This window comes from Canis aureus, chromosome 13 (genome assembly GCF_053574225.1).
Source record: "Canis aureus isolate CA01 chromosome 13, VMU_Caureus_v.1.0, whole genome shotgun sequence".
NCBI classification, from domain to species: Eukaryota; Metazoa; Chordata; class Mammalia; order Carnivora; family Canidae; genus Canis; species Canis aureus.
In genome coordinates this window covers 46,060,538-46,083,194 of record NC_135623.1, presented here as the reverse complement: position 1 = coordinate 46,083,194, position 22,657 = coordinate 46,060,538, and the positions used below count along the sequence as shown (strand labels likewise).

The following is a 22,657-nucleotide window of genomic DNA, read 5'->3' as shown; positions in this document are numbered from 1 at the left end:
AATTCTCCAGAAGATCATGCAAGTGTTTGTTTTGTCCAAATCAATCTGGCTTACTCGGTGATGGCACAAAACTCTCTCTTCACATATTCATCTCTAGTCTAGCATCTTTGTATATAAGCAGAATAGAACAACCATTTTTTAAAACATACAATGTGGAACTCACTGGTCCTGCTATTTCAAAATATAAAATGACATGAAAAGACATGTGAAGAGGTTTGGATTGGTTTTTGTTGATGATGCTATTTTGTGTGTTTCTTTTTTAAAGATGAGGCAGATGCTAGGGAGATTCTGTGTTTGCATTCTAGTGTCTAGAACAAAAAAAAATTATTCTCAAAAGTTACTTCATTAGTACTTCAAAATCGTTGAGTATTCTCACCACCACCACCCGACACCAACACTATCGATTATGGAGGAATGATGGCTGAAGTGATCGGGGCAAAATTAAACAGAGCAAGATAGTCCTATAAAATAGATTCAGAGTCCTCAAGGCATGTGGCTGGAGATGCAGTTGTGCAAGTGGGGTTGAAATCCAGAATTTTCTTTCAACTTCGAGGTTAAGAGGTTGCATAATTTTGACCATGGGTACATTTGAATAGCATATAGTTATTGAATGCTTCCTTAGAAAACTTCTGTTTTGTCAGTGTCTTAAACACAGAAGAGGAAAAAGGCATTGACATATGTTGAGAACCTTCTATAGGTTGAACCCATGCTAGGTGTATTTGTACATCATCCCATTTAACATTCATAACCATCATTGGAAGTAAATACTATTATTCAGATTTTAAAGAAGAAAGTTAGGCTTGGAGAATTTAGAAATCCCTCCCACTCTCTCTACTTCCGTTGGTGCCACTTTAGTTCAACTCACCATATTCTCTTGACAGAATAAATGAAATAGCTTCCTAGCTGGTCTCCCTTCTTTCACTCTTATGTTCTATCTTCTACTCTTCAGATTTAAAAACACAAATCAAATCATGTCACTTTCTCTGCTTTAAACCCTCTATTTGCTTCCCTGGGCATTTCAAATAAAATCCAAGCTGTGTGCACATCTATGAAGCCTCCCAAGATCTGGCTCTAGTCCAGCATCCTGGTCCCATCTCCTGTCTCTCTCTACCTCACTCCTTTAGCTCCACCCATTCTGACTTTCCTTCCTTCCGGCCTAACATGCCACATTCATGCCTGCCTTGGGGCCATTGCTCATGCTACTCTCTCTGCCTAAAACACTTTCCTGCAAGAACTATAATAAAGCAGGAAGTGATGAGTTACCAACCAAGTATATGTACAGGAAGGAGCAGTCACTGGAGGTTGAGGTGGACTTCACAGGAGGGAAGATGAACCCATGTGGAAGGACATGTGGCGAGGACTAAGGTGAGAAGTGAAGGTGAGCTGAACTCACAGTAAAGATCAAGGGAGTGAGCAAAGTCAGAGATGGAAAGAAATACTCAGGGCCTGGTATGGAGGGGACTATTCAGCTGGGCCAGAATGTGATCATCGGAGGAGAGGAATTGGCTCCTGTATTAGTTTCTGATTGTTGCTGTAACAAATTTTCAAAAATTTAGTGGCTTAAAATAATACAGACTTAACGATCATACAGTGCTGGAGGTCAGAAGTCCAAAATGGATCCTAGAGAACTAAAATCAGGATGTTAGCAGAGCTGTGCTCCTTCTAGACACTCTAGGGAAACCCCATTCTTGCTTTTTCCAGCCTCTAGAGCCTGTCTACATTCCTGGCTTGTGGCTGTATTACACTGACGTTTGCCTCTATCATCCTAGCTCCTCTGACTGAGCTTCCTGCCTCCTCTTACAAGGAACCTCATGATTACACTGGATCCATCCAGATAATCCAAGATAATCTCCCCATCTCAAGATCCTTAATTTAATCACATCTGCAAAGTTCCTTTTGTCACGTAGGTAAACATAACCACAAATTCTGGGAATCAGAACCTGAACATTTGGTGGGGGCGGGGAGCATTATTCTGTCTACCTTGGCTGCCACAAATGCAGTGCCACAGAGCTTCACCTCTCCCCCACCAGGGAGCTTCACCCCTCACCCACCTCTCACCCACTGCCAATCTTCAGTCTCCTATAAAAAAAGTTCATGTTAATGGCATAGCCAACCATTTCTGCCTGGGGCCAGAAGTCAAACTGAGGGGAGATCCGATGCCCACAGACTATTCCCAAACTCCCTGGTCAGATTTTATACACAGAAAGCATCCAATAAATACTAGATTTAAAACACAAATACAAAAAGGGATAAGGAAAAAGTGGAAGATTTTTTAAAAGGTGAACAATCATAAACATTGCGGGGGTTCAGAATTACTTTTCCCTACCTCTTTTGGAAAATCACATGGCTTCTACTTTGTCTTTGCAAAATCAAAACATAAAGCAGGAACTCAGTGAAAGTAGAAAAGAGAATGAGGTGTGGTTGTGTGTGTGCCTACCCATACACCAGCATATGCTGAGAGGAAAGAAGACCATTCAGAGGAAATACCTTTCTTGGGTTTCTTACTGAAACCTGTATGTGTAGAAAGGGAAGGTGATAAGGGAAAATATCTACATAAGCAAAGGATTATGTGACTGGGAGAATGTATGGGAAGGATAAACAATAAACATATGTCACAGGAAATTGGCTTTGGCCTAGAGCAGATGAAAGAAGCATTTCTGGGAGATGTGTACAGATTTGCCAGCTAAGTTGTCCTATCACAGGCTGCACAAGTTTGGACTGAATGGCCAGTTGGCAGGGGTGTGATGGACACTCAAGTATCTGCCAGAGGATGGACTTTGAAAGAGAGAAAGAGAGAGAGAGAGAGAGAGAGAGAGAGAGAGAGCAAGCTGGGGAGGGACAGAGGATGAGGGAAAGGGAGAGAAGTAGACTGCCCACTGATCATGGAGCCAACACTGGGCTCAACCTCACAACCCTGAGATCATGACCTGAGCCAAAATGAAGAGTCGGACGCTCAACCAATTGAGGCACCCAGGTGCCCCAAGATCCTTGTAATGGTTCGGCATAACCTCCAAAACATGCTCTGCAACTCAGTTTCACCTCATTCTCTAAAGGCTGCCTAAGCCACCAATGAAATCCATAGTACCTCCACAGTTCATGATTTTTCTGACAGCCGTTGTGGTCAAAATATTTCTGCTTCTTAAATAATCAGCCAACTGTCCTCCAATAGGCACAATGATAGTCATAACCATGTGTGGGACTGCTGACAGGAGGCCCACCTGTAATGAATAAAGAACAATGAGCTATTTCTAGCTGCTTTGGAGAGATTCACTTCCCTAATTCCCTGCCCCCCCAACCAAGTTTAATTATCTAATTACCTGCCACCCAGATAGTCCTGAATTTTATAATAAACAACGAATGAGTGAATAATTTTAAGTACCAGATTGGTAGCTCCTTGAGGGTAGACCCAACTGGTATTCATCTGCCAATCTGCCATTCAACCCCAGCACCTGCCATAGCGTCTGGCACAGGATAGTCAAATACTGGGCACAGAGTGAGCCTTGACTGATGGCAAGCACTGTGACTTGCCTCTGCTAGCTCTCCACAGTCACTTCAGACAGTACCGGGAGCTATGCACACATCGACCTCTAGGGCCGCTGTTCTTTCCCTTGTAGAAAGGAGGTCATGTCTTTCATGATGATGGTTTATGCTTCACCAGCTACATCTTTCCTCCCTGAAATATTGGCAATGGCTGAGGATATTGAAAGAGGTTCTTTCTAAACCATACAAGGCAATGGTTTTTAATGCTCCAATTACCATTACAGAGAAATGGGTGGTCTGCAAAATGAGCTTTAAGGCCCTTACTGCTACTCACCGAGTAATTTATAGGGGGGAAAACCCCACAAAAACATCTTACCTGGAAATCTTTGTATCCGTACCTCATATGCAGTCGTTGAATTTAGCTTCAAAACCATTTTGAGCTCGGATAGAACATACATCTTTAAAAGCAGCTTAATACAGCCCTGATCCTTATGAAGAAGATATTAAATAGCTATGTATACTGTGCCTAGGATGTAAAACCTGTCTGACTTCTAGGGTATTTGATGTCACAGGAGCATTATGAATTTTGATCAGCAATTTAATTATTTTGTCACGCAAAGATTTTCTCAGTAGAAGCAAGAGATTTAAAGTTCAAGAATATTTGAAGCATCTCTGTGTTTACCTTACTTATTGCAAATCCAAAGACCTCTTCAAAATAAGCAGGCTGACTTATTAACAGCAAATAAAAAGTCCAGCTTCTGCAAAAATTTGCCACAATGATTGCATAAACCGGCAACGACGTGAAAAATCTTTTCCATGGTGTGTTAAATTTCTAGAGAGTAAAAATACCATGAGAAATTTAGTAACTATATTGACATGTAATTTTTCTTAAGAGGACAGTATAATCACTAAGAGAAAGAGATAAGTCTTGATCTTTCCATCTGTACTTACACTGAGGCTAATCACATTGGCTCCTTCTCCTATACTTGTCTCTATGTATGTCCTCTCCTCACTGGATATTGTTGGGTGAGCAGCTGGGCACTCATAGGCCTGCAATAGCCAGAACATGTACCAAATAATCCCAAAAATGCCTGCAGTACAAAACAAGAGGCTTACAGTTATGGTTTCCTTGTCTTGTCTATCTCTAAATATTCCAATTCTCAAAATATTCCCACATGGCACAATGTTCATTTAGGAGAAACTGTTTTGTTGCTTTGCCTGTTGTTGTTGTTAACTGGTATTTAAAGAAAGACAATATTGTTCTCACTAAGGAATTCTACTTTAATATAAGCATTAAAAGAATCCTAAGCAGACAAGTATTCCATTTATATGATACATTTGTTTTAATAACCTCTATTTTCATAGAGTAAATTCTTAGCCAACCCCATTATACAGTGAAATACCAACTCTATGAGTCATCCATGGGAACTCATTAAGTCAACTTACTCACCATAAATATAAAAGACAGAGGCCCATCCAATGTACTGTACCAACACCCCAGCCAGAGGCATGGCAATCACTGCCCCTGCATAGGAGCCTAGAACAAGAAAACATGGAGGAAACTGAACAACTGCCACACAGGCCCCTTCAACCTATCTAGAGTTCCTGTTGTGGAAATGAAGATGGATCAAACTGAGCAAGAGCCAGAATGCCTCCGTGCAGAGGGACACACTCCCAGTGTACCTTAAAATAGCACTTCCAGGAGAGAAAGGTCACTGAGTACCCTTTGATTTTATCCAGGTACCATGGAGGGATTGGGCAAAGATGACTCAGGCACAGCAATTTTGAATTACATGAAAGAATAGAAAAAACAGATCAGAAAAAAAATCTAACAGAGATTTGAAAAATTCAACCAGGTACAATACTATGGGCTGAAGATAGGAAGCAAAGGAGCCCATGGATCTGCCTTTCAGAGCTCACGGTTCAGAAGAATGATCAACTCAGTCTTTAAATGAGGGACTTCAAACTATTAAGAAATCATACTTTTTCGAGTCTTGGTTTCTTTTAAAAAATCAGGAAACAGTTCTATTCGAGGATGGCAGAATGAACAGCAAGGCTGCTCTCCATCTACCCCCGGAATGGGCCCATTTTGAAGTTTATTTCTTTGTAAACACCTAACCTTGTAAACACTTTACCTACAGGTGGATATTTATCTAGTCTAGACAAGATCACAAATGCTAGAGGCAGTGGCCTGGTCTCCACTGTCCCCTACAGCTCCATGATAATCTGCTATAGAAACACGAGTCCTAAAAACTTCCCATCAATATTCATTGGATCCCTCCCCAAAAAAAAATATTACCTGAAATTTGCTTTGGGCTGTGAATGAAAAAAAATCTTGCTCAGAAAAAGTGAGCAGCAGCAACAGGAAATTCTGTATCTCAAACCTCAGTGCTAAGGTAGACCATCAAGAAATGGGAGTAAGGGGATCTTCTAGAGAAAGAGATTAATCCTATCTTTCCAAGCTGGGCCTGACTGGCCAGGAAAGGCACAACCTGGGAATCCTAAATTTGAACATCATGACCCCTGAGGGAGTATCTCAGTCACTTAGAGTCATTATCCTCAGATAGAAGATGAGAATGAAATCTCTATCTCCCAGAGATATTTTTGAGAATCAAATAAACTTTGTCCACAAAGATGTTCTGTAAGCTGTAATTAGTTCCGCACAAACCCCAACTATCATGAGACTATAATGTACAGCATGACAATGCATTTTTTTTCAGCCTCAGACTTCCTCAAACCAGTAAGACAAGCATTCCAAGGCATTTTGTTTAGAAAGAGCTTCAGGCTTGACTCTGCTGTGGGTGGAGAGAAGGTGGTCTTCCCTGGGCCAAATTTCTAGGACGTGAGGGGTAGGAGAATGCCAGGGACAGGGAAGATCAGGGGATAAATCCACCACCTAGGATGCATTGGGGGCTTTCGGTGTGGCCACTACTGTGTTGAGGATTCTAGACCTATGATTTTATTTAACCCTTCTTTCAACTCCTTGGCATTGGTACCAATGTCACTTCCCTATCTATCACTTCCCTTTAAAAACAGTTGGTCTTGTTACTTTGAGTCATCTCCATTGTTGTATACTTTTAAGTCACTCTTGAATCCATTGAAATGCTTTATGGAGACCTTAGGTTTCTGGCACCTTGTCTATGATGTTTCTTTTGTAATTAGAATAACTAACAGCTTGGTCATCCTGCCTCAAGCTTTCACCACTAAATAAAGTCTATTGAACTGAAAAAAAAAAAAAAAAAAAAAAAAAAACAAGGCTGGGGGAGGGGAGGTAAGTTGCCAGAGGCCATACAGGTGTGAATGGCAGGAACCAGGTCTGTAGGAATCCAGAGCCTTTTTCCATAACTACTGCATAATGTGATCCTGCCTCCTCTACCCAAAAACGCCCCTTAATTCTTCATAGTAAGAAGAATTCTCTCATTGAGGAAATTTTATACTTGAAACTGAACTTCCCTGTCTAGTAGACAAACTCTTCATCCTCCTTCTAGACATGGCTGACTGTAATCTCCTGTCACACCCACAGCCCCTGAGCATACCTCAGTGGGGTGTGCCACCCACACGGCTCTAGGGGAGCTGATTGCACCTTGATCCCTCTGTAGGCAGACAGCAGAGGACAGAGGAGCCCTCCAGTGCTTGTTGAGTGGCATGAGGAAGGGGAGTAGCCATCAGGAGTAGGAGAGTCCCTAAATCTGTCCTTACTAGCTGGGAAAACTTACTGCACTAGATATTTCCTAACATTCCTGCCAACTCCACTACTTTTTTGGTAAGAACTGATTAACCCCAAATTTGGGTTTCCTTCTAATGACATTTTTCCTTGGCTGTTCTTTCAAACCAAGGCCACACCTTAGCTGGGAAGAGTAATAAAGCCCATGACTTTGATCAGGTAACTTTCCTTGAGAGTCAACCATTTCTTAAATCAGCCCTTTAAGGGTTATAAAGACACTAAGAATGGGGAGTGGCAGCTAGTCATTCCTGCTTTGCTGGCAAATCAAAATGAAAAGCCTTGTAAATAAGCCATCCAAAGAAAATAAGATCAAGGATCTGACAATCCACAAGGTCAGAATCTTATTTTCTTCTAGAGTTGGCTCAAAGTCAGTAGTCGAAGTGGAGATGATCTTGAACTACAAACAAGAGAACAGAAATGGTTTCTAAGGACAATAAAGGCTAAAGATGCAAAGATATCTCAGCTGTACACGCAGTTCCAAGCAAGGCATAAAATGGGCATATTGGTGAATACTTCACACCAAAGTCCCAGGGATTCTTTATGATAGAATAAAATAATAAATTAATAATAATATAGAATATTATTATATAATATTTATACATTATTCTAGGTATTTTATATTACTCTAGATATTATTCTAGATATTTTATATTATTCTATATTATTATAATAATATTATTTATTATTATTAAGGAGGTAAAAAGGAGAAATAAATTAAAATATTCACAAAAATTAAGAGGAAGCTTTATTTCTCCTTTTCACTAAGAAATACAGGTTGGGGGCAGCCCTGGTGGCGCAGTGGTTTAGCGCCTCCTGCAGCCTGGGGTGTGATCCTGGAGACCGGGGATCGAGTCCCACATCGGGCTCCCTGCATGGAGCCTGCTTCTCGCTCTGCCTGTGTCTCTACCTCTCTGCCTGCCTCTCTCTCTCTCTGCCTCTGAATAAAAAAAAAAAAAAAGAAGAAGAAATACAGGTTGGTGTTTCCTAGGAAAGGCACACTAGCTCGAAAAACCAGGCAGTGCTAAATTGTGATCCTAATTTTGCCCAGTCCCCGTTGTGACTTTCATGACTTAAAGCACTTTTGTCTGCCTGGCCCCTTCCTCCATTAAAAAAAAAAAAGGAAAATATATTTTACAATTGCGTTGATGGGGTCAGCCTGCACTGTCCTCGTTAAATTATTGATTGGCATCTAGGTAGACGCTTGGAACACTGATTATTCCAGAGATACAGAGAAGGCCACTTCCATGACTTAGAGTAAGACAACCTCAGCAAGGTGAAGGTGGGTCACCCAGGAATTAAAGTCACCTCACTACTTAAGGACCACTGACATACTTTCAGGTGAGGTGGATGGCTTCTTTTTCATCTGGACTATAATGGCAAAAATTAATTAACAGATCTGTCCTATAACATGTACATAGTATGTGTAGTGAGGAAAGTTCTGAATTAAGACTCAGGTGGTCTAGCTCCCATTTCATGCCCAATGTGACCTTGAACCCCATTTTCCATTCAATGAAATTAACTTTACACTTTAGTTTCAGTTTCTCTATCTGTAAAAACAAGAGCAAGATACTTGATGATTCTTTCCTTTCTGCTTTTGACTTCAACAAATACCATTTGTTGGCTCATTCAACAACCACTTCCTACCCCTTCTTTTCCACCTTTCTCTACTAATGGTGCTGGAAAAGCTTGCACTTGATTTCCTCACTGCCCCTGCAGTTGATGAAACATATGACACAATTAGGGCCAAGGAAATATGTGGAGGCCTGCTAAGGGGTTTTGGGAAAGCTTTTACTTTGCTGATGTTAGGAACAGATGTAGTTAGGACAACCATCCCCACTTCTTCCTGCCTTGAATGTGGACTTGATGCCTGGAGCTCTAACAGCCACCTTGTGAACCTGAGGAACAAGTATGAGAGTAAAAAGCTATCACTCCTAGGACAGTGGAGTAGAAAGTCATAACATGCTAGATCACAAGCAGTAAAACCAATACCAGCAGTCACTCACCTTTGGACTTCTGTTATGTGAACAAAAGAAATTCTACATAGTAGGGTCTTCACATGAAGCCAAAGCTTCCCTAAGTAAAACTTATGATTCTAATACACTTACCACAAAAAGAGGTTGTGGCCAGTCGGCTTCTCTCCAAAGGTGGTGCCCACTTACTCCACATCCCATGGCAGGCTGGGTAGGTCACACCCTGGTGAAACAGTTGAAAATAGACTTTTTGACTTGACTACAGTTTCTGTTGGTGTTTAAAATGTGGATCTTGCTTCTTTAAGAGAGGCTACAGTATAAAAACCCAATTCATAAATAGCTTGTGTCAGCTATTTTAACTCATGGCACAGATGCTGCAATTTCAATATCAGTTCAAACATAAGAATGGTGAGGAAAGGGCCTTTATAGTCCATATTATTATAGAATATTGGTGCAGAAAGGGATTTCTGCAATCAGCTGGTCCATCCCTCATTCCAAGATACAGAATCTGAGGCTAAGAGCCATTGAGTGAGTACATTCTACTCTTCATGGCTGTGCATATCATGTTCTTTCCACCCATCAGAATTTCCCAAAGTGTGGTATATGTCCCTCTAGTGGAACTAGAGTTGGATTTGAGTTGCTACAACAAAGTACTTTTTTTTTTTTATCAGAATTGGCGCAAATATACTCTAATAGGGTTTAGGAAAAAAGGTACCTGGCATGTGAAACCCATGATTTCAAAAATATTGTTGCTTACAATGAGGTTCTTTTTTGGTGTGTGGTTTTGTTTTTTGTTTTTGTTTTTTTTTAATGAATTGATCTAGGGAAACACTGTAGGCAAACAAAGCACAAATTGTACATGGATATGACAAAAGCAACGAAGGTTAGAGGTGAATGAGCTTGAGAAACATTGCTCTACATCAGGGCTTGGGAAACTATGGCCTGATTTAGCCCACCATCTGTTTTTGTACTGCTCTTGAGGAAGGACTGGTTTTTGCATTTTTTTTCCTAGATTCACATTTTTAAAATTTTTTATTGTTTTTTTTTAATTCCAGTGTAGTTAAAATACAGTGTTATAATAGTTTCAGGTGTATGACATTAGGGATTCAACAACTCTTTGAGTGAAATCTTTGTGTAATATTACACTCTAGGAATTTTACAAATTTATTAACAAATCCATTTAAATTGTTTTTGTGGAAAGGGCCCCTGCTACGTGAACTATAGGACTGGGGCTTCTGCTTCATTATTTATTAAATGACAAGAGTTGGGTTAGATTATCTCTGAGATCGCTGCTGGCTCATGTGAAATTCTACATTCTAGGAAATGACTCTTCATTGTGTATAAATTTGTAATCATCCAAGGCATTTTAATTAAAGTATACATGATTGTCATGAAAACTAGGAAGGGGAAATAGTGGGACAAGGAGGAAGATCAGAAAATTAAGTAACTCAGGTTTTCTTTAGAAGCTGAATCATCTAGAGGACCATACTGCAGGTAATGGCATCAAAAACCGTTAAAGAAGGAATCTCCTACCTCCACTAGACCTTGCAAAATTCTGACACACATGACACAGCCGTAGTGCACTCTAGCAGCAGAAGGAATGAACATGTTCAAGGTTGATGTTAAGAAGATGGCGGCTCCAAAGACCCTGAGGGACCAAAACACTGTGTGAGTTGGGCAAGCCTCCCTTTGTGGGTGGGCACTTCGGTTTAACATCGGAAATGAACCTCACGACCCATGGGATATCACCATGGAAACTAATAAACAGAGAAACAGATGTCATGTCAGGCTCTGGTGTGACCCCAGCTAAACTGTTGGGTAGCTTTAAGTCCTGAGCTCATCCCTAGACCCATTATGGACAGATTTTTGGCAGTACAGGAACATCCTCCCTGAATGAAGCCCCAAGGCTGGAGGTTGACCAAGGTGAGGTGAGCTTGCCGGAGATGCACCATTCTGCTTGGTTCTACCCAACTGACTCATTCTGACTCTTATGTTTGGATTATATCTCCTCCTTCATGACTCTGCTGCCATTTGACCAGAAGGCCATACTCTTTGAAAGAAGTCTGTGTCCTGGGACCAGCCAAGCACAGGGTATGTATCTGTCAGAACCCCCAGGTCCCTACCCAGTGCCACCTGTCTTCTCCTCTCTGCCCTGACCACCCATCCTGGGAAAAGAGGACAAGCAGTGTTTTCTTTCTTTCTCATACACTAATGATGCACCAGCCCTTTTAACATGTTGGGAAATATTATGTGTGATTTATTTTTATGGCAGAAATGTGGGCAGTAACCCTGGAGACCATATGAGCCAGTATTTTATCACTTTTTGAAAAGAATACAGTCAGTAAGTGACCATAAATGGAAGACACAAATTAGACAAGAACGTAAGTAAATAAAGTCAGGCTTGTGCATATTTACATCTGATGGTATGGACTTTCAAACTTTTTTTTTTTACCTTAACCCATAAAACAGCACATATTTTATATTGCAATGCAACATATAATCATACACACAAACGTAACCAAAACAAGTTTCAAAAACCAATACTTAAGTGTGCAATAAATTAAAATATGTTCTATCCGATTTTATTCTATTTGATTATCTCCTCTTCTATTTTTCTCTTTTTTTATACATTTTTTTACATTTTATACATTTTTATACATTTTATACATTTATTTTTCTCTTTTTTTTTATATGTATACGATGGAATATTACTCAGCCATTAGAAACGACAAATACCCACCATTTGCTTCAACGTTGATGGAACTGGAGGGTATTATGCTGAGTGAAGTAAGTCAATCGGAGAAGGACAAACATTTTATGGTCTCATTCATTTGGGGAATATAAAAAATAGTGAAAGGGAATAAAGGGGAAGGGAGAAAAAATGAGTGGGAAATATCAGAAAGGGAGACAGAACATGAAAGACTCCTAACTCTGGGAAAGAAACTGGGGGTGGTGGAAGGGGAGGTGGGTGGGGGGTGGGGGTGACTGGGTGATGGGCACTGAGGGGGGCACTTGATGGGATGAGCACTGGGTGTTATGCTATATGTTGGCAAATTGAACACAAATAAAAAATAAATTTATAAAAAAAAAAGAAAATGCTCATTGGTAAGTCACTACATTGATTTCATTACCATCTAATGAGTTGTGTTTTAGAATTTGAGAAATGCTGCTTTATAAGAAGGTACAGTTCATGAAACCCACACATACAATCACAGAGGACACACACTTGGAAGAAAACTAGAAGTATTTCATATACTCCTTTTCTGCTATATATACATCCTATGTATCCTCCAAGTGGCCATCTTCTTCTGTTTGAATACCTCTGTGATAGAGAACTCAACTGCTCTTTGGGATGGCTCATCCTGTGTTGGATACTTTTATTTATTTATTTATTTATTTATTTATTTATTTATTTATTTATTTGTTTGTTTATTTATTTATTTATTTTGTCTTGGATACTTTTAATTGCTCAAACACCTACTAAAGAATTTCAAGGGCATTAAAGACATCTTGCAAGCTAGAGGCAAGCCCCCAAAATCTGTGTGATACTGGACTATCTAAACATAGTACACGGATCGCAGAATGTCACTTATCAAAGGAAACTAACACAGTCTAAACCATGCTTTATTTCACAGATGAGGAAACAGACCCAGAGAAGGAAAAAAAGTGACTCAGTAGAGGTCACCTTGTGAGTTATTTAGGGTCCAGGAACTATTTCTTCTGACTCAGATTCAATTGCTCTTTTTACTACATAATCATGAATTGCAAGATAAATTAGACAAAGAAGTAAATAAAAAGAGACTTGTAAGAACAGAATCATATTAATATCTGTGAATCACACCTATTGGAATTGTTCCTGTCTCTCATTCTGCATCTCCAAATTGAGAGAGAACTATGCAGAATTTTTAAAAACACAAAATCATGTCATGATCTGCACCACATTCATGTGACATCAGTTTACCTTACCTGTTAGCGGCAAACTTATTTGAAATGAAACCACCTGGAATTTGTGTCACAATATAACCCCAGAAAAAAGATCCATGGATGAGGCCCACTGTCTCTGGATCCCAGTTAAACTGTGCTGTCTGAAATGAAAAATCAGATACAGTTGCGTTTGTAAGAAAACACTTGACCATCATTTTTCACTGATGATCCTACATAATAACCCCACAAGGGCCTTCTTTCCTTCCTTTATTCAACAAATATTTGTGGAGGGCTTCACAACAAACAACAAGCACAACAAACTCCCTCCTGCCATTGAGTTTGTCTTCTAGTGAAAGCAAAGAGAGACTGTGTACAAACTTAAATGCAAACACATATATATAATGGGACAACTCTTAAACTATTGAAAATGTGATTATCAGGACACCTGGGTGGCTCAGCTGTTGAGCATCGCCTTTGGCTCAGAGCGTGATCCCAGATCCTGGGATCGAGTCCCGTATCAGGCTCCCTGCAGGGATCCTGCTTCTCCCTCTACCTGTGTCTCTGCTTCTCTCTCTCTCTGTCTCTCGTGAATAAATAAATAAAATCTTTAAAAAGTAAAAAAGGGAAAAAGAAAATGTGATTCTCCAGGGCCAGACCCCCTTTCTTCATTTTCTTCCCAAATAAAGTCACTTTTTTCAGATTCATTGCAAATGTACCTCCTTCTGGGGAAGCTCCCCAGCTCCCTTTTGAAGTGGTCACTTTGTCCTCACTTGTCCCAGAGACCTCTGTCCTTACAGCCATGGCCTGTGCCCAGTGCTGTTCTCAAACTAGCCATTCACACATCGATTTCCCACACTAGGGCAAGCAACTCTAAGGTGCCGGCCACGTCCTTTTGACTTTATAGCTTTAGTACTTAAAATAAATTACTGGAACATAGAAGGTGCAAGGAAATATTTGCCAAATGAATGAATCCATGAATAGCTTTGTAAAGCATTGGGATGCCTGGCTGGCTCGGTCCCTAGACCATGCAACTAACTCTTGAGCTCAGGTTTAACAACTCAAGCCCCACGTTGGATTATAGAGATTAGTTAAAAATAAAATCTTTTTTTTAAAAAAAGGCAATGATATCAAAATGCAAGGTGTTCCAATTACGGAGGAGGGGTTCTTAGTTATCAAGATGGTATGCCTTGTAAACTGTTGTCGGTTTATTTTCCCATCACAAGTTGTTACATATTTATTTGCTCATTTATTCAACATTTACCGAGTGCCTCCTGCATGCCAGGTCAGGTGCCAGATGGTATAAATACTAATGCAAACAAGAACTGCCTCTGTGTTCTGGGCGATCACAGTCCCGTGTAACATTGACCTGTCCTGTTTGCCATATTTCCCATTTTACTAATTAGAAAATTGAAGTTTGAGAGTAAAAAAGAAGCTGGGGTGCCTGGCTGGCTCTGTTGGTAGAGCATGCAGCTCTTGATCTCAAGGGCATGAGTTCAAGCCCTATATTGCGTAGAGATTACTCAAAAAAAAGGGAGGGGGGTAAACTGAAGTTAATAGTCATTCATTCAAATCAGCTCACCAAATTTTTATTTTGTGCTACTATATGCCACACATTGTTCTAGGCCCCGAGGATGCAACCGTGAACAGGAGGACAACAGTATTTGCTGTCTTTGCGAAGATGCCAGTACAGACAGCAGATAGTAAACAAGTATAGACCCTGTTAGATGGTGACTGGGGACGAGGAGAAAAAACTAAAGCAGAGAAGGGGACTGGAAGTGCTGGATAAGAGGGAGGGAAGGCTTCATTGAGGAGGTGATTTTTGAGTCAAGCCCTAAAGGAAAGAAGGGAGCAAATCATGCTGTTGATCATCTGAGAGAACTTTCAAGGCAGAGAAATAGCAAGTGTAAAGCCCTGAAGTTGGAGGAACAGCAAGATGTAAGGAGAGCTGGGGGATAATAAGTGACATGAGAAAAGGAGTTAAAGTGGGAGCAGTCCAAATGATGACAGGCCCTTTAAGTCACCAAGAGGACCTTGGCTTTTCCTCAAAGAAAGATGGAAACCATTGGGAGCTTGGAGCAGAAGGGGGACATAATTTTTTGAGGCACTGTCCATATATTTCCTCTCTTAATTCTTAGAACACCCAGAGGTGATTATTGGCTCTTCTTCTTTAGAGGAGGAAATTGAGGCTTAGAGACATTAACTTACTCCCCCAAGGTCATACAACTAGTTACAAGGGGAGCCAGGATCAAGATCTCTTATCCACCTGACCCAAAAAACTACATTATTTGCTCTGCTTGTAGAGACCTGACTTTCTTACTAAGAAATAGAGACTAGACTTCTTTGTCTTGAGTCACAAAATGACCCAGGGAACCAAGGATCCACATCACCCAGAGGCTAATTACCAATCATGATGTCCCCTGTTCATACTTTTCCTTCTGAGGAGATGGTGCTTTCAGATAATCTCTGAAGGATAGGATACATGACTAAAAGCACTTGGGCCTGCCCAGAACTGACTTCCATCACCGCTGGAGCTCCATTAGAATCATAATGGCCCCAGGTTTGCGCCATTATGATAAGCTAACCACAGTGTCAGGTATTGTGTAAAGAATGGCCCCCAAAAGATTTACACGCAAAATCTCTGGAACCTAAGAATGCTACCCTCTTCGGGAAAAAGGCTTTGTTGATGTGATAGAAATCAAGGATCTTGAGATAAATTATCCGGGATTATCTAGTTGGGCTCTAAATCCAAAGACACATGTTCTTGCAAGAGAAAGGCAGAGAGAGGTTTGAGACAGAAGAGGAAGAGTGCAGGTGAAGACAGGGGTAGGGATGGGAGTGATGCTGCCACAAGCCAAGGAACACTGAGAGCCCCCAAAACTGGAAAAGGCAAGGGGGGGCAGTTCTTCTGCTGAGCCTGGAGAGCAAGTGTGGCCCTGCTGACACTCTTTCAGATTTCTGGTCTCCACATCTGAGACAGAATAGATTTCAGTTGTCTTAAGCCACCATGTTTGAGGTAATTTGTTAGAGCAGCTTTAGGAATCTAATATAAGTACTTACTAGTTAGCACCAAATTGTCTCCTGCAATATGCCGAGCAGGCCTTTTATTCCCAGTTTACAATAAGGACAATGAGGGTCCACAAAGAATTGCTAGAAATGTCTGTTCCTGCCTCCAGGCTCCCATCTCCTTCAGAAAGCATTCCCCACCCTCACCGCCCCCTGCCCCACCTCAGTGCCCCGGGTCTATCCCCTGCTGACTGGATGTCTGGCCAATCAGGCTCTGTCTCTATCTCTCTCCATCTCTCTCTCTCTCTGTCTTTCTCTGTCTCCATCTCTCTCTCCAATCCACACTCAGGAATTATATTTAGCACTGAAGACTTGAGCTGAAACCAATCCCTTTTTAGTCAGGGCCAAGTGAGGCAAGACACTCCAGCTTTGGAGGACAGTGGGAAGCCATGGAAAAGGAAAAGTCTCTCTCTCTGGAGAGACCTGGGACAGAAGAGCATACTCAGAGAGAAGCAGATGAGGGACCATGTGGAGCCGGGAGGCTGGACACTGTAGCTAAGGATTTTGTAGGTCCAGGAGGGCCAGCTCCCCTCTGCCCTTCCCGGCAGAGCCTCTATCTATGCCTTGGAAAGAACTAGGGGAGGACCCCTTTTCCGCCCCTCCTGGACAACAGCCAGGACCCCAGGACCCCTGGGCAGGGCATGGACTATACAAATATACACCTCAGACCTGCTTTTGGCCTTTCACTCTTATGAGCTCCCCTACAGCCCCACCAGAATTCCCTATTGAACTTGACCAGGTCTTGCTGCATTTCTCTTCCTTGCAACCAGCAATCCCTGACCAGGACATAACGGCAAGTTGGCTCAAGGTCCCAGAGCTAATAAGCAAAAGAAGTCAAGTTCGAGACAAGGTCTGGCCAATTCCAAAGCCCGTCCTCTTAACTCTGCAGGACTCGTGATTAATGGGAAGGGGTTTGGACTTCTCCTGAATGTTAAAGTTTCTTAAGTGTCTTAAACATCAGTCATTTATTGCTTGCCATGTGCCAGATGCTGTTCTAAGTGATCCACATGTTTTAAAATTCATAATTGTTACGCTAAATGTGGGTAGTCACACATCAGCTGAAACTACCCTGTTTAAGACCTAGAGACTCATACTGCTTCCTTTTCTCCCTCTTTTGAAAATGAGGGTTTAAAAACATCTCAGTGAAGGATATCTAGTTTTCTCTCCATAAAATGAAAAACCAAATAATCAGAAATATTAGTCATGCAGAGACTTTCTTAATATAATTAGTGAAATCTTTGTCATCAGCTTGAACACGCTCAGACGAAATGTGAGCTTTGTTCTGCTTGAGCAAGAGAGAAATGGCCTGCTACAAAGTGGAGTTGTCCTAGACCTTTGGAAATACTACCAAACTCCTATTTTTGGAGACCAGAAGGAATGATGTAAAGCGTATTTTAGATCCCAATCAGTGTCCCTAAGACTCCAGAGGGAAAACCATAGAAACCAAAGAACACAAACTAGCATTGTTCCTTAGGTTTTATCAGAATGTCTTTTCCATAGGCCTCAAAGCAGACTCTGTTGACCTAGGCCTGTCTTTCCAGGCAACAAACAAATGCAAACCAGCATTTCATTTTGATCTGGGCTTCAGCAGACGAGTTTTAATTAGCTGGCCTTGCTCACAAAGGGTTGGGAGAATGCATGTGATACCCATCTGAAAACTCGCTAATATACATCATTCTTTATTTAAAAAATGCATGGCTTGCCCCATCACACCTCTGCAGCCCTCCCTCCCCACCAAAAAATAAACAACTAGCGTATCCTTTTGGAACAAATTCAGCTGCAGCATCAAAAGGAGGCTACAAGACTCTCCATTGTGCTCTTTTCATCTGACAAAATCATCTCTTAGCTAAAAGGAAAAAAGGGAAAAAAAAAAAAAAAAGAAAAAAGCCTGCAAGGACAACTAAAGACTTCTTTTTAATGGATCAAAATCAGCTTTTCCCAAACCAGTGCTGGGAAGGAACTATTCCAGGTGATGCTGAGAGATGCGGCAGGACAGAAAGTGTTCCACAGTAAAGTCCAGGAAGCAAGGGGGACCATAGGCCCCTGCTGGAGACTCCCACAGGACCCAGCACAGTAGAAGCCCCCATCCAATACATCATCTTCATGGCACATCCTACACGACAGTCACTTGCCAAACACCAGTTTGAGAAACTCCAACCGAAGTGTTTCTCCACACAGGGACAGGGACCAGCGAATGATCAGATTGCCTCTCTGCAACCTGCATGTATCACCACATGAGTTCCATCGGCGTGTGTGTCCCGTACAACGAAATATGTGCCCACCCAGGCATCCACCAGGCATACATTTTTCATCTTTACCCCGTAGCCTCAATACTTTTCTAGGCCTACCACATAAGAAACAAGCCAAATGGTCTCTTTCCAGTGATTCATAAAAACAATGCTTTGAAGTCACATCAGTGTATGCTTGTTGACGACCACAGCATCCCTTGAACTAGTCCTCCTGCTTCCACTCACTTTCAATCCTAATCCACTGGGGGACTAAGTGGATTGGGCAGAGGTCATTCTGGAACAGTTTCCATCATATTGCTTCTCTGCCCAAAGCCCACCCATGACTCCCTACGTGGCTTCACCAGGCTTTACCTGGCCTAAAACTACCCTGGTGTCTCCCTCCCTTGATGCTCACTCATGCTCTACACTCTTAACCGGGGTTCTCAGCCTCGAGTCCAAGGATGGAATCCGCAGATCTGTGAACTTTGATGGGAAAAATCAGCATTTTTATTTTCACAACTGCTAGCTGAAATTTAGCATTTCCTGTGATCGTGACTGTAGGCAACAAATCACAGTAGTATGATCAGGACCTGTGACTCCCTCACTAGTGGAGATTATAAATATGTTCCTATGACAGTTGTCATCACTATCTTAAACTAAAGTTTATACATCAGACTTCAAAGTTACAGTAATTTTAGACTCATTGCTAGACTTTTGTCACCTGATGTGTTCACAAAGAAGCCCATATGTTTCTCTATCACTAATTTTATTTTTAAATACTTTGACATCTGTATTCTAATATAATTGGTTTCCTTTATAATTCCATGCATTTTACTTTAGGAACTTAAAATATTATTTTGACAAAGGGGTCGTAAGTCTACAGCAGGTTGCCAAAGGGGTCCAGGGCTCAGAAAAGATGAACTCCTATCTCAGTTCCTAAACACACCATTTTCTCTCTCTCCCTTTCTCTCTCTCTCTTTCCTTCTGTCTCGCTCTTTCTCCCTCTTCTCTCCTACAGTCTTTCACACATGATATTCCTTTTTCTTCAATACTCTTCTTCCCACTTCACCAAAACTTTCCTAGTCTGTCAATTCCTCATCTTTGAGAGCCAGCCATCACTTTACTTTCTCTAGGAATTCTTTCACGATAACAAAGTCTGGTCCAGCCACCCCCTATATGACCCCAAGCATTCTGAACACCTCCAACATAGCACCTACAATCATGGATTATGATTATTTACTTGAACATCTCTATGAGAACAAGGACCCAGCCTGTGCTGTTGATCCTTCTATTCCCTTCACCTTCCCTTCCCTTCTATTCACAGCACCTGGTACACGATAGCCATTCTCCATTTTTTGTCACATCAATGGAAGAGGTGCAGAGCTTTCTTTCCTATAACAAGGCATTTGTACAGCTATGGACAAAAGAGCTCCCACCAAACACTGACACTGACCTGAATTTCCGGTTTTCCATCAATATATACAGTGCTGTTGTTGACCATTTCCACGATGGCAACTCCAAGATTGCACCGAATCCCAAAGGAAATGCAGAATCCCAGCCCACTCATAATGGCAATGATGTAACGCTTGGGGATGCCACAGCAGTGGCAGTTGCAGAGTGGTGATCTCTGCCTGGAAGTCAGTACTGGCCTTCCTTCTTCATTCAGCTCAGTGCTATCTTCTTCCTCGTTGGTCCCATCGATTTTTCTAGAGTGGAAGAAAAATGGTCAAAGAAGAAAGGCCAGGATTCGAGAAAAAGGGGAGTATACTAGGCAAAAAGAAAAGATCTACCAAAGAAGAAAAAGGGAAACCCAAAGTAGGATGCAGCCTGCATTTTTAAAAGGTGTTATGGTCATTAAAGCAAATAATAATGGCTAAAATTACTGATATTCTGGATATTGGGTTGTACTTTTATAGGCATTAGGTCATTTAAAGCTCACAACTACTCCATGACATAGATGGTGCTATCTTGCCATTATATGGATCAGGGAACTAAGTCCATTGAGTGGGATGCAAGTCCAAGTCTTAGTCTGTATCCTAAACAATATGCTTTACTGAATTTCCTGCTGGAAGAGTATTGACAGACCATCCACAGTGCATGACCGAGCTAACAATTGCACTTGACCTTGATTTTAGTGTCACCCGAAGCTTGTTAAAAAGATATACAGTAGCAAATCAATCCATTTGTGGATTCTTTTCTTCCTCTTTATCTAAATCTTAATAAAAGGTAGAAGCAGGGGGGCACATTTTCCATCACAGTATATACCCAGGTGGTGGTATATCCTTTGTTTCCAGGTGGTTCTTCTAAGGAGGTGATCTGATCCTCTGGAATCTGTTAACCAGATGCCAGGATTTTTCATTGACTTCTATCCGTTCATATTATGGTGTGTCAATTACAATGAATTTGCCCTTTTCTTTAAAAAATAAAAAGGAGAAGCCCTTGGGTGGCTTAATGGTTGAGTGTCTGCTTTCAGCTCAGGTCATGATCCCAGGGTCCTGGGATCGAGTCCCATGTCGGGCTCCCCGCAGGGAGCCTGCTTCTCCCTCTGCCCATGTCTCTGACTCTCTCTGTGTTCTCTCATGAATAAATAAATAAAATATTTATAAATAAATAAATAAATAAATAAATAAATAAATAAATAAATAAATAAATAAGAATTGGGCAAACTGGACACTATGTCAATTAAAAAGCGAGGTATTTGCATCTTCTCACATATTGTAACCCTTTTGAGGATTTCCTATGGCCCAATTAAGGTCCAAGTTTTTGTAAAAATCAGGAAAGCTTGTAAGTTTTCATGAATATTGAATTCAGTAATAAATGGCTAATACAATAATTAAGAGAATAGATTGAAACACGAATAATCTGCCTATCAATCCATAGAGAATATGATTTTGATAGCTTCTTAAGACTCAAGCAAAATCAAGTTTAAAGTATGTGTATAGAGAAAAAAGTATACTAGATTCAATCCAGTCCATCAAATATTTATTGAGTGCACACTGTGTGTCAGACACTGTGCCAAGTGTTGGGGAGCAATAAAGAATGTGACATGTTCTCTGCCCTTCTGCAGCTCTTAGCTAGTGAGGACGAAAGACGAGGAGCCATGATTACTAGACGATGCAAATTTTGTTGAAATCAAAGCGGGGAGCAATGAGAAAACAAGGGAAGGAGCTTTCAATTTTAACTGAGCTCAGAGTGCTGGCTTAATACATGGACGAGCGCGCTGCAATAACCAGAAGAGAACTGCAACAACGTCTCAATGTACCCACCTACCTACCTGCATTTATGCTGATGCTCTCTAGGTTTTCTCTGGTAATCATCCAAGCTTCTACCCAAAGCCAACCTCTCACCCTGGGCACCAGATCTCACTTCCTCTCATCTACTCAAGGATATTGTTCCAGAAATTCCCACTCCCAGAACTCACCAATTATTTTCTCCCCTTTACTAGATCATCCCTACTGTCTACAAATATGTTTATTTCTCCCACATCAAAATATAAAATAAAAATACTTTCTCCTCCAGCTACCCCCATTCTCATCTTCTTTTTTTTTTTTTTTAGAAAAATCGGACATCACTATCTTCAATTCCCCACCTCCCATTGTCTCTTGTGCCCATTCCAACCGGGTATCCCCCAACCTCTCCACCAAAACTCCTCTTTTTAAGATCATCAATGCCTTCCTTTGGCTCAATGTCATCATAGGTCCTCATATAGTCAGCCTATCAGTAGACTTAATGCAACTGATCACTCTTTCTTCCTTTTTTTTTTTCTCCCTAGAAACTACACTAATGTGCTCATCCTCCTAATTCTCTGACCACTCCTTCTGTTTTGTCTCTTAAGCTTATTCTCTACTTCCTTGACCTGTAAACCTTATGATGCCCAAGACTCAGCTCACAGATCTCTTTTGTTTTCCATCTACACTCTGTAGGTGATCTTATCCCATCTGTAGGTTTTCAATACCATGCATATGCTGACAGATTCCGATTTTCATATATAGACTTATTTGACATCTCCTTGGACACATAATCAGCATATCAAACTTAACATTTTCAGACTAAGTTTCCCTAAAAAAAATTAATTCCTGAAATCTTTCCCATCCCAAGTAATAATAATTTTGTTCCTCTGGTTGCTCAGGCAAAAATCTTGAAGCCATCCTGGATGCTTCGTTTCTTCTCCACCCTAAACCCAAACCCTAGCTTCTAAGCCAGTGTGACTTAGTTTGAATTTTTACTCTTCCACTTACTTAGCTGTGTGACTTTGGCCTACTTAACCT

The 22,657-nt window shown here is 41.1% G+C and overlaps 1 protein-coding gene across 3 annotated transcripts in view; it reads right to left on the bottom strand.

The window, feature by feature from the left end:
- Positions 1–22,657, bottom strand: part of SLC17A8 (solute carrier family 17 member 8) — a 56,945-nt gene that overhangs the window by 11,510 nt on the left and 22,778 nt on the right. For 2 of the 3 annotated variants that reach the window (XM_077846017.1, XM_077846015.1), the window contains exons 2-9: positions 19,843–20,095; positions 13,141–13,259; positions 10,708–10,822; positions 9,310–9,397; positions 4,931–5,017; positions 4,432–4,571; positions 4,163–4,312; positions 3,086–3,218 (exon numbers count right to left, since the gene is read on the bottom strand). In XM_077846017.1, coding sequence (XP_077702143.1) covers positions 3,086–3,218; positions 4,163–4,312; positions 4,432–4,571; positions 4,931–5,017; positions 9,310–9,397; positions 10,708–10,822; positions 13,141–13,259; positions 19,843–19,956 — 946 coding nt within the window. In that variant the 5' untranslated portion in view covers positions 19,957–20,095. The remainder of the gene's footprint in view (positions 1–3,085; positions 3,219–4,162; positions 4,313–4,431; positions 4,572–4,930; positions 5,018–9,309; positions 9,398–10,707; positions 10,823–13,140; positions 13,260–19,842; positions 20,096–22,657) is intronic. The other variant, XM_077846016.1, reaches the window with a different exon arrangement.